Here is a 12269-nt window from a genome sequence, read left to right on the forward strand (position 1 = left end):
AACCGTGCCTGAGGAATCGGGAGCCCCTTGGTGTAGCTGGTGCTGCATGAGCAAACCTCGTTCATCCTGGAAAATAATCTCGCAGGCAGTCTTTGCATTGTCTGCATTTTCAAACGGGCAACAGGATCGACCTGTTCGGCTACAGTGACAGTTCTTTAATGGTCCCCTTTTGTAACTTTTTCTGCCCTCGCTGTCAAAACAAAGAAAAAGGTATCTGCCTGGTGAATCAATTTGCGTGACAACCAAATGAATCAGCACTTTTGTGCTGTTTTTACCCTTAAGTGACGTTAAAAAAAGCTTGTTTTCGCTAAGGTAAACCTAGTGCCAAAATCACATTAAAATGAGCTTTCTTTGTCAAAATAGGAATAATGTCTATTTGTTAGCTTTTTAGATACTATATACCGTATAAAATTAGGATTTTCATAGTATCAGCGCTTTACATACTAACAGTTTTTGAAGAAATACCGTCTCTTATCTACTCTGCGATTGTGCGTGATCAAGAATGTTTAAATAACGCAGTTTAATATCTTTCCTGTAAATTTTCAGGTTTCACAGCAGCCCCACTTAAATTAGGCGGAACCTCGGGGCAGCCAAGAATGGAAGAACATGATTTGACCTTTCACCCCGGAAGTGGCGGTTTGTTACGATGGCGACGACAACGGAGCTGAAATTGGGTGAGTTCAGTGTTAAATAAAGTATTAAGTAATACACCCCGTAAACGTTTTAGGTCTTGCTTTTAATCCTTGTGTTATGTCTTTAGGAGCATGTCTCAAACGATAAATCTCGCTGCCTGAATGTTATTTTCCGGAGACAACACACCTAGTTTACACTTTAACATGCAGGGGGATTTAAATAAAAAATCACGAGATAATAAGGCATTGTACCCCAGATTGCAATTCATTAGTTTTTTTGTTTTATTCCTGCATCACGACAGTTTTAGTACATTTTATAAACGACAGGTGGGTATTCGTCCCGTTGATGTCGTTTGGAAGTAGTTGATTGATCCGATGATCTCATCCAGACTTTTACTGACAAAAGCCGGGATATCAACTTCAACAGCAGGTTGGGTCGATTGTTCCACATTCCCACAACTCTCTGTGTATGAGATGCCTCTAGTTCTCAGTTTTAAGTGCTCTTCCTCTTAGTTCAGGTCTGAAGTTTAACTGGGTTGCCTTTGTCAGTGCCCCTTAAGGATTCTGGATGCTTTTAACTGTGTGGTTGTGTGTCTGTGTGCTTCCTGGCCAGCTCTGAAGGAGACCCTAGAATCGAGGGGGGTTCTGGGTCAGCTGAAAGCCCGGATCCGAGCCGAAGTGTTCAATGCCCTGGATGACCAGAATGAAGCCCGGCCTCCCCTGTCCCATGAGAACCTGCTCGTCAACGAGCTGATTCGCGAGTACCTGGACTTCAACAAGTACCGCTACACTGCCTCCGTGCTGACCGTGGGTAGGCGTGGGGCAGGGGAAGGTCAGGGACCTGACATGGGCGGGGATGGGCATCAATCATTGTGCTGGGCATCTATCATTTCCAATATCCTGAATCCTGGAGTTAGGGAGAATCTTATCCCGTTTTGACCGGATTCCTTCAGCACTCCTTAGTAGCTGTAATTACTGTAGGCAAGGTTTTATGATGTCATCATGTAATTGTTCAATATGGTGTCATCATGACATGATTGTTCTATATGGTTCTTGTTAAAACATCAGAATGACCTAAAGTACAGTCTGCCCTGGTGTTTCTACAGAGTCAGGCCAGCCGGAGTTGCCCCTCGACAGGCAGTTCCTGGCCAACGAACTGAACGTGGTGGAGGACGCCAGTGCCAGATCTGTGTAAGTGCCCCAGATCTTCAGCAGCTACTGCAGTACATACCCATGCCTGTCACCCTCACACATATCTGAAAACTACAAGTTGGTCAGGGGATTTTTTTTAATTTAAATAATGAAAGGAAATACTGCTTTTATTCATTTTTGAGCCCTGTGACTGTCCCAGACGGTGCTCTGAAGATGAGGCTGAACAGTCACACATCTGTCTCATGTTAGGTTAATCTGAGGCAAACAGCATCAGGTTAGATTTGAGGTAGTAAGACGGTCATGGGCTATATTCGTTGTGTTTGGACAGCTGTAGGAATTGAAGTTTTATTGGCGTCCCAGCTAGAGAAAGAAAGTTTAAAAGAAAACACTGACATGTCATTAAAATAAAACAGCAATGGCGGCTATTCTGTGTTTTCAGTAAAGAATAGAACTGTTTATTGCCACACAACGATAGCTGGTGGAATTTGCTTTCGGTGCAGCAGAAGACTGATGAAGCAGACATATTAACATGTAAGCAAAACACAATCGCAATCAATGCGTACTTAAACATTAACCTTGCATTTGGCAAACAGAAATGTAGAGTGGGGCTGAATACCTGAAGGGAGAGAGTTCAAAGCAGGACGCAAGGCTGTGGCTGTAATTTGATGTAAATGTACCATCTGTTTTTTCCCCCTCTCTTTCCCCAGACCACTTCTCTACAGTTTGCTTGGCCATTTTTTGAACAGCGGTCAAGGTGATAAAGGGACCAGGCTGTTACTGAGAAGGCCGGCAGCGCCTCTGGCCTCCGAGAAGAACAATTTCAGTTCTCGCGAGGGCAACAGAGCCGGTGAGCTGTGACCCTCTGATTGCTCCTCCCAGAGACAAACCAGGGACGGACATATAGGCCTTTCTCTTGGTGACATTAAAGCACGGCACTGCTCTTCAGTATTTTTCTTAATTTGTAGTAGACCACTTTTGTGCTCGGAACTGGATCTCTCTATCAAATCCCCTCACCGATAAGATCCCAGGATGAAGTCCGTCTGCGCCAGCCACCACTGAATACTTACCAGCCTCTGTACTAATTGAGTTGCATTTGTGTTGCTTCTACGAGAATCTGCTATACAGTTGTTGTAATGTGAGAGCTGTGACAGAATTAACTACCAGTATCTTTGTTGAATCCTTTTGAGAGGAACAGCTATTTTGGGAGTTTAAATCAGGGAGGGCAAGACATACATTTCCAGGAACCTCATTTCAGTACACAAGATAAGATTCTTTCTAATGGTTTTCATGTCCTTAATTCTGACACCTGGTGAACTACATGCAGTTTTATATTCAATAAAGATATTTATTTCATAGTGTGTGAGTGAACCTCAGTTTTTGTGTATTTTGTTCTTGTGAAAGTATCATAGGTAATTTTAAATTTTATACCAATAATTTAAGTGATTTAACATCATTTTCAAATGAATATTTCCATATGACAGAAAATCAGACAAATCAAATAAAAGTGCATTTATATTAAGTCAGAATTACATTATGAAAGCAACTTTTCTGGTTTTGAAGATTATTTAAAATAAACTAAATGTTTAAGGGGCATTGGATCAAACTCTATGTACATAATTGCACTGGACATTTTTGTCCAGCAGGTGGAGTGGTGAGCCACGGGTTATGAACACTACGAGCAAAACACCCTTAATTTTGAATGGGAGTAACTCCCAATTATAATTACAGTAGTGTATTGTTTATATATCTATTGTACTTCTTCACTGTGTCTTCATTTCATGTATTGGTATTTAATAGGTTATATTTGTTTATGCTTTATGAAAGTTAAATGTAGATTAAGATCTAAGATTAAAGATTAATATACATCTTTCAGCAAAACTAAAACAATTTAAAACAATTTGTGTTTCACAAGGAGAACATTAATCAGAAAACATCTCATAACCAGCATATGTACCTTAATCAGTTACCTGTAAAGTTACAAGTAATAGGTTTATTCCATGCTGAAAAGAGAAGAAAGAAAACACGTTTCGGCCGTGGAGCCTTCCTCAGGTGTGAACTTTACTTGTGAAGTTCGGACGCTTGCAGTTTACCTTACGTGTCAATGGTTTCAATAATTTGAAATCACTGTTGGACAAGATTACGTGTCAAACTCTGCAGCTTCATCTATGAACCACCTGCAAGGTTCTCAAAGTGCAGTTAAGTTTGGGATGTTCTGATATGGACATAAAAAAAATCCCAGTGCTACTGAAATGTTTTTCCGAGGCATTTTTACTTGACAATCTGCTGGATACCAAATACATTTGTTTGCAGTGATTTGTTTTCATTAAAATTCCACGGGTTCTGCGTTCTAAAGGATGACCCCTCTTCCTCTCTCTGAGTGCGGTCTTGTGCCGTGAACAGCTGTGCTGTATCTTGAGGATTGCACGTCACATAAACAGCGTAATCGGAGAATCTGTTACAATATTTTCCCCGTAAAACAAAAAAGACAAGACATCTTATTTTTGCCCCATTAAGGTAACTAACAATCATGGCTCTTTTGCGGAGAAAAAAAAGCAAAGTGTGTAACCTATATCCAGTTGTGGGAGTTTTACTTTTCAGGAATGATACTGATCTAATGGGGAGAGGTTTCCTGGAACAGCAGGTAGTAGTTGCTTTATTTTTGATACAAGTTTTACTACAACATCATGTTTATTAGTATCTCCATCCTGCTTGTCTGGCACCCAGCCTCTCTTAGCTTGCGCCAGACATGTCGGTGTTGCGCACTACATCTGTATAAGGAAAAGTCGGCATGCTCATATAAAGTGGAACAGTCAAGGCAGTTTCCAGATGAGGGAAAGGAAATCTGTCCTAGCTGCCAGGATATGAAGAGCAATAAAATCCAAACACTTTCTCTAGAACTCTACAGAGGTCTTTAAAAAGTTGAAATGGAGACGACAGACTCCATAGACTCCCCTCTCAAAGTGAAGAGGAGCAGGAGAGTCCCGGCAGTGTCTTTCTGGCTGGGGTCACAAAAACATCTGTTTGGCTCACGGGCCTCTCCTCGTCTCGTTTCCTCACATACCATAAAAGGGAACTTGACATTCTTATTGGATAGCTAATCAGGACTGATGGAACTCTCCCTGTTAGACGTTTCTTATATGCAGGGAGAAGAACTAGTGGTAAGCTGAATAATAATTTGAAATCACTGTTGGACAAGATTAATACACCATTCTATTCCTGTCCGAAGACAATACTATTAAGGATGATGGAACTCTAGCAGTGAATGGCAAATGACAAACACCGATATTTCCTTTCTGTGATATGATCTTGATACTGTTTTTTTTTTTTTTTTTTTGGTGGGTGGCAGAGATGCTGTAAGCTCTTTGCAGCTGTAAAATATGAGTACTGAGCCCATATATTCTACATTCCCTCAAAGAACACCGAAACAAAAAGTAATCAAAACAGGCGTCTGTCTAGCCTGGCCGTGGTTCCATACACACGTACAGGAAGTGAGCTTCTCTTGTGCACACGGGTGACAGGAAGGAGTAGCTTGACCTTTGAACCTGTCGGGCTCTGATTTCCCCTGTGGACAGACCTGCAAACCACCGTCTGCATCTCATCTTATCAGGGATAACGGCACAGCTGAGTCCGGCCCCCCATGGCGTATTCGACTGTCCAGACGCAGGTGTTAGGTAAGCCTGAGAGTAGACACTCTCAGGCTTGGCCATGCAAACAATGCGTGGACGACCAAGAAGATATCAGTCTCCGCGTAACATTCCTCAAGTTTTTCATGTGGGCTGGAGTCCGGAGAAGAATGCCAGGGCGGCACCATTTATAGCGATTTTTTTTAAAGGGTTGGCTTACGCCACAAGAAACACACAGAAGCACAAATTCTGAATGACATTTCTGTTTTAATCGATGACTTAATGGATCTTTACTGAAGCGCTCAGTTTCCCATGCTTGGGTAGGCTTTATATCAGTAAAGTTTCATGACTGATTGCTTGAGATTTTGGATCAAGTTACCCTATTTTCAGAAAGTAAGAAACAATAGCTGAAGAGAGCTCTGTCGGCTGTGCATTGTGTTTTTCATGAACTGCAAAAACACCCTCATTGTCTGGCTGGCTGACAGTGAAACCTGAGACCAACCCCAGACCTATCCAACTTCATCAAACAGCATGGAAACCTAGATTATCATGCTACAAAGACATAAAGATAGAAACTGAAATGCTGGTGTGAAGATTTGTCTGTTATTTCGTGGATTAACGGGGTGACACTGAGTGTGTGCATCTGTGGATAAATTATAGACCTCTTTGGAGTTCTGAAGTGATGTTAATTAACCTGCTACTGTATGAGACGGCTTGTTTATCCTGAGCTTAATTTAGAGTCCGTTTGCATTCCACTGGTGTTAGCGGAATTCATAAATAATGGCAATGTATGTTATGCTTCAACCTGGTGTCACGTATAGTTATTTGTCCTATTTTGGGAACACAAGCTGATAGTATATTTAGTAAACTCCTTTAAAAAAAACTTTTAAAAGGTTATATTCCTAAAGATTTTTTGGTATTGTATTGTTGCGTGTTTGTTAAGAGCTTTTTTAAGTCTATACGCATGCTGGCTCGCTGATAATCATCTCAAGTTTGTTCTAAACTTCCCTCTCCTGTTGGGTGGCAGTGCATGGAAAAGGACAGTGGGAGGGGCCGAAGTACCAAAATAAGACAAAAAAAGACTAGACTGAAAAAAAATAGAGAAAGAAGTCTGGAGTCTTTGATCTCTGAGGGAATGAAAAAACACGGAGAGAAACCAGAAGAGAAAGGAAAGTAATCTAGGATGAATTTCACCGCTTACTCAGCTCATGGCCTGTGGCTCTTTGAGTTCACCTGGGGGCTCGTTTTCCTGTGCAAGAGCGACTCTGCGGGCAGGAAAGAGCTCCAGAGAAGGAGCTACAGTGACGAGCTATATGAGCTCTAAGGCCTAGAGACAGGATCTGCCTGGGTCTCACAATCGGCCCATTTCTTCTGTTTCTCCTGTCCCAGGCATCTCTTCCATAAACTAGGAGATCAAACTAGGACATGAAAAATCCCAAGGGAAACTGCGTGAGACCTCCACCGCACCGTGATTCGACACCTTTAAGAAATTCATTTCCCAGATTTTGCAGCTTTTAATTGTGTTTTGGGCCCTCAGACAGAATGAGTCTGATTTATTAGCTTGCTAATCAAGCCACACGTGTCAGGAAAGCAAAGCAAAGTGAAAGCCAGTTTAAACCGGCTGGAGGATAATAGCCTGTTAACCGCCCCCGAGTGACCTGTGCCGAAAGGTTTGACGCCCGCTTTGACAGATCCAGAATGAAACTTCCAGGAGCTGCCGAAGGACAGGTAAATCACTTCTCTTTTTCCTGGTAGGGGTTCGTCAAAAAAAAACCTGGAAATCTGGAAGCACAAACTCACAAATAAAGAAGGAAGTGGAAAAGCGAATGCTGTCTTCGAACTTGCAGCACAATTTGTTTTTAAGATCCTATTCCCCTTGCACCATATTTAGTCAGTGTCCCGGGCTGCTTGCGTTACAGCTGTAAATGGGGAATGCAGGAGGGATTCCTCACAGACCCTGCTCTCCTTATAAGGCTTCCCAGGGCTTTGCTGCACAGCTCCCCTCTCTCAGCCCCGCAGGCCCTGCTGCGGTGTCCTCATCCTCGCCGCGCACTCTGCTCGTCTTGATGAGGACCAGAAACCTCGCACTCACATCGACCTCCCCCCCCGCCCAAGACCATACGTCTACGCCACTGGGGCACAGAGCCTCTCTTCCCTCTCCCTGTGCATACCTGTCTATCTCTGGGCCTGGAAAACAAAGCGTGCCGGCAATGATTTAAGGCAGGAGATAATATGGCTGACCTTATATAGGAAGCCCGGGATTTCCAGTTTCATGGTGGTGGTGGGAGGATGGCTGTTCTGGTGCTTGTAAGGGATTGCGAGGAATGTGCTGCAGCTCCTGGCATGGGTGGGGGATGTGTCTGTCCAGCTGTGTGCATCTGGGGAAAACGCCTCTGGGGAAGCTACAAAGCTGCCTCAAAAAATACAAGCTGACCCTACGAATGCCGATGTCAACCACTCCGATAGACAACACCAAGAACAGCTGCTCTGGAGTGCTCTGCACAGCTGTGTTGCTAAGAAAGGAATACCCTCTTGTTGGTTCCCAATAAAAACAATGGAGCAAAAATGCCAACGGCATGGTCAGAATGCCTGAGGGACTCTCCGCACACCTCGGATGAACATCACCCAGTTTTTGATCAGAGGTGTTTCACTTTCAGATCTTAGTAAGCGAAAAACTGGGGAGCTGCGCCTGTGGCCGGAAGGTTTGCCAGTTCATATCCCGCAGCCGGCAGAGGAATCCTACGCTGTTGGGCCCCTGAGCAAGGCCCTTCACCCCAGCTGCTCCAGGGGCGCTGTATAAATGGCTGACCCTGCGCTCTGACCCCCAGCTTCTCTCCCTGTCTGTGTCTCTCATGCAGAGCAAGCTGGGGTATGCAAAAAGACAAAATTCCTAATATAAGAAATTGTATATGGCCAATAAAGTGATCGGATCTTATCTTATCTTAAGAGAAAAATAAGACGGTATTGGATCTACCTGCAGAGCATCTGCCCACAACAGCAGACGTGTGGAACATGGGTTATGTCTCTGAACCTGTACCGGGATGCTAGAGGGGTCAAATTGCACCAGTAAAATACTCAGCTGTACAAATGTGAGCTTTGTACAAGGAGGAAGCATCAGCCAGCCCATATTTTGAAATATCCCCATTTACCCAATTCACTCAGCCACCATGAAAACAAGAGAGAAAACTAACTTTAACAAAACGCCAATGCACAGAACGCACATGAGAAGGCAGCCCACACTAGGTCACGGGTGTTCAACTGAAATTTACCCGTGCACGCATTTTCACAGCCAACACTAGCCACAGCCTTTTCATACCAAGTGTTTGTTCAGTGAAAGTGCTGAATATATTTGGTTATTTTCAGAATTATCTATTGCAAAAAAACCTTTGAAACCTGGACTCGGGTACTTATATGATGAACTGATCAAGTGAATGGAGTTTAATGGAATTTTCCTATCAGCTCATTGCTTTCATGTCTAAGGGCCAGTGTCGGCTAGCTCTGAAAGAAAACAAGAGACTTTATCTGTCTGTGCCGGCCTGACTTCTGCACTTGTGGTTGTGCTTGTGGCAGAGGCAATTTCACATCCTTCCTCGTCCTCTGAAAGTCCTGCCGTCACTGTGTCTCCAGCACAGGCAACTGTGCATCGTGAACATCAGCAGAACAGTTCTTGAGACAAAAAAGGCCGACTTGCAGTAAAACCGTTTGTAAATATTGCTATAGGCACAATGATGATGATGGGTTTGGAATGCAACCAGGAAAAGTATGTTGTTTTACATGCCTTCCAGTCAAACAATAACAGCACAGCTGTTGGCAGGATAAGACTGCGGTTTTCTGCAAATGTTATAATTCAGTACAATATCTATAGAAACATGTCACCTTTCATAGCAAGGGCTCAGGATAACGTGCAGTAAGTGTTTCATTGAACACAAAGATGGCTGCTGAGCCAGACCTGACCTATGCTGTCCGCTCCAGATGTGCTTGTGTTGCTCTTTATTCTGTCCCTAGCAGTGGTGGCAGTAGCAGGCGGACAGCTGCAAGCTGTGCTCATGGCGCAGCAGGGTACGGGACACAGGGGTGGTTGCGTTGTGTCGCTGGGAGAAAGCTCTGGAATCAATTGGCACTAGAGCAAGCCACTGCTTTACCTTTGAGGACAGCTCCACCTCCACCAGCCCCCTTCTCAAACTGTTCCCTCACCCCAAAGATGCTGGGGTGTGCGTTAACTGCTCACCTGCCCCCCCCTGCACAGGTCTTCCAGATCGGAGGGGGTGAAGCTGCCAGTGGGCCAGGGCTGCACTCTGGACCCCCCCGGATCGGCTCTGTGTTGGTGAGGGTTACCTGACCAGGTGAGCCCACCTTCACCTGCGCTCTGCTGAAGACTCCTCACTGCCAGGTGAGCCGATGCCTGCCTGAATATTAGCTCCAGCACACGGGGCTGTGGGTGACTCCCTCTTGGAGGACAACGCGATGCGGCTGTTCTGCAGGGGCGCTGTTGTACCAGCCAGCCTGCCGCTGCCCTGCGTGAGTAAAGTTCGTTAGGCTCAAACGTTCATCTCGAAATGCAGAACGTCCTGTTTTCGTTATTTCACATTTTAAGAGTCCTAAAAGCGACAACCACCCCATGATCGCATTATCTTCGTCACAGTTTTGCATGCGGAGATGCCAGGGCAGGCTTTTTCGCCCTGCGCCGTGCTGTCCGGACCCAGTAGCGTGTGGAGGGAGGGGGGCGGGTCAGGCCGCTCTGCCCCTCCCTCCCGCTGGGCGGCTGCGTTTAAATACTCCGAAGGAGGGCGAGGATGGTAATTTGGACAGTTCGTCTGTGGAGTACTCCCCGCAAGCACAGGACTCTCCAAATCCCGACAGGCAGCAGCCCCGCTTGTGAGTATCGTACCTGTGACTCCAGCAGCGGTGCGCCCTGGTTTCGGAGCTGGGCGGGCAAGCGCCAGCGACGCGTTACAGAGCGCAGGAGTCTGCACAGCTGCGGACTGTTAGCGCTCCCGGCTGTCATTCGCTTCAGAGAGATGCACGACTCCTAAACGTCTTGTTTTGAGCCCCTGAGCTGCGCAGACTGGTTCATCTTTGAAAGGTTTCCAAGACGGAAACTCAAAGCAGTATTTATGCCGAATTCGTGTTTTGTTGTCGGTTTCTCTAGCTCCGATTAATTCCCGGGAAATGTACTGTCGACCGGTGTGCCTTTCATTTGATTCGACAGGTGCGTCTGTCCGCAAGCACCGGGGAGAAAGAATCGGGGGTAGTTCACAACTCGTGTTCTAGTTGTGTTGAAATGTTTCTCCGTTAATTGCGAAACGGATGTCATCCGACATACAACCTTTAGCTAAAGGAAGGTCGATTTAAAATGGTTGGGGGGGAGCCAACTTTAAAAAAAAAAACCCGGATAATCCATTTTATTGACGCTTTTTTTTGTCGTCCCAGGTTCTGTAAATGGTGCTATTTAATTGCGCAACGGCGGAGACTCTCACCTCCGGTGTCTCAGGTGCGCTTTGGAGTTCCGTCTGTCGGCGCACCTGCCTCGGGTGTGTGCGCCCGGGTTAGGGTACCCTGTGTGTGTGTCTAGCGGTAAACCGAGTGAAAACTATACAATGTCGCGGCGTGTACAGTTTCGCCGACTCTCTGCGGTAAAGCATGGGAAAGGTTGTTTTGTTTCTGCTCCAGTGCGCTCCGTTTTAACCCTAGCAGATATTTGATGTGTAATGGTGATAAGCGTCCAGCTGGTAAAGGAATTCCCCACACACTCACACGGAAAACTAAACAGGAAACAAAGGTACAAACACTGTCGTGTATGCTCTGAAATAAAGAAATAGTTTGGCCACAGCTTATATAAAACATTAAATACCTTGTTTTACTGGAGTTGCTACAATCCTGCCTCGTCATCATCGTAAGGGCTAATTCTCTCATCTGTGCAGGACTGAGGAGAGTGAAGGATGGGGATCGGGCTCTATCGCTGTAAACATTAGCCTCTTACGTCAGTTTCCTTGCTTCAGCATTAATAGGGGAGTTTTTTTTTTTTTTTTTTGCCTGTGATCTGTGGAGGAGATTTAGATAAACAGTGCTCCACAGCCAGCTTGCAGTGCTGTCATGACAAGACTCGGAACAGGCCAGCCCCCAGCAAACTGAATTGACCAACTTTGTTTTATATATAATATCTAGACTGTTCAAAAGGCAATTCAAAACCTTATTGCATAAAAAAAATCTAATCTTGATTGTTAATTAGTTAATTGAGAAGGCTCAATTGAGAACACTCAGGGTTACTCCAGCAGACCTCTGTTGGTACTGAAGCACAGAACAGCTTGTGGAAATGCTTGCTGAGGCAATAGGAAGAGGTTAATTCTGCCTGAACTGCTGCCTTGTCTCCTAACCACTGTAAGCAGTATTTGTCCCACGGTGTGCACACGTCTTATTTTCAATATCATTTGCCAAATAAAGCTCATTGTCGATTCTACAGCAAATTGGAGGAAGTTAACTTTGCTTGAACAAAAAAGAAATGAGCTGAACTCTGACCAAGAATTTCCTGTTCTCCAAATATGGCTTTTTTTAAAGTAGCTCATCGGATACGTGCGCAGAGGAATTGTCCCTCAGCTGTGGAGATGGAGATCCCTATGGTTCCTGGATTATCTCGCAATATGCGTTATAACCCTGCATGAATATATATATATAACCTCCCCCACCCCAAAGCTGTAATGCGATGAGGCATAATGATTGCTGTGTTGCAGAATCCTCTTCTAAACGTCCGACAGCACTATTAACCCATCTGTGACTTGTGATGACTGAAGGCCGATTCACGGGCACAGTCATCTGCTGTAGCTGAGAGGTCCTGTGGCAAATCCGTTCATTCCCTACAAGGGTA

The 12269-nt window shown here is 44.9% G+C and overlaps 2 protein-coding genes across 10 annotated transcripts in view; both read left to right on the forward strand.

Annotated features, from left to right (window-relative positions):
* The first annotated feature begins 568 nt into the window (after window positions 1–568).
* Window positions 569–3139, forward strand: cep20 (centrosomal protein 20). 5 transcript variants are annotated; one of them, XM_015360145.2, is made up of 4 exons: window positions 569–674; window positions 1246–1464; window positions 1739–1823; window positions 2492–3139. In XM_015360145.2, the coding sequence occupies exons 1-4, from the start codon at window positions 647–649 to the stop codon at window positions 2640–2642; spliced, it is 483 nt and encodes a 160-aa protein (XP_015215631.2). In that variant the 5' UTR covers window positions 569–646; the 3' UTR covers window positions 2643–3139. The 5 variants fall into 5 exon arrangements, with proteins under 5 accessions (XP_015215631.2, XP_006637377.2, XP_069037070.1 ...); XM_006637314.3 differs by having other exon boundaries at window positions 1246–1443; XM_069180969.1 differs by having other exon boundaries at window positions 1246–1439; window positions 2492–2582.
* Window positions 3140–10174: 7035 nt separating this feature from the next.
* The window catches only part of LOC102698361 (myosin-11), a 34974-nt gene continuing 32879 nt past the window's right edge, over window positions 10175–12269 (forward strand). For all 5 annotated transcript variants that reach the window (XM_069180685.1, XM_069180686.1, XM_069180687.1 and 2 more), the window contains exon 1: window positions 10175–10282. The gene's annotated coding sequence lies outside the window, so the exon portion shown is untranslated. The remainder of the gene's footprint in view (window positions 10283–12269) is intronic.

The sequence above is a fragment of the Lepisosteus oculatus genome, chromosome 19 (genome assembly GCF_040954835.1).
Source record: "Lepisosteus oculatus isolate fLepOcu1 chromosome 19, fLepOcu1.hap2, whole genome shotgun sequence".
Classification (NCBI taxonomy): domain Eukaryota; kingdom Metazoa; phylum Chordata; class Actinopteri; order Semionotiformes; family Lepisosteidae; genus Lepisosteus; species Lepisosteus oculatus.

What these genes read in the sequence shown, in the direction of transcription:
- cep20 (XM_015360145.2), top strand. Translation starts at nt 647, where the DNA reads ATGGCGACGACAACGGAGCTGAAATTGG. An exon ending in GACAACGGAGCTGAAATTGG is followed by an intron (nt 675 to 1,245) that starts GTGAGTTCAGTG and finishes CTTCCTGGCCAG; the next exon opens with CTCTGAAGGAGACCCTAGAA. An exon ending in TAGGCGTGGGGCAGGGGAAG is followed by an intron (nt 1,465 to 1,738) that starts GTCAGGGACCTG and finishes GTGTTTCTACAG; the next exon opens with AGTCAGGCCAGCCGGAGTTG.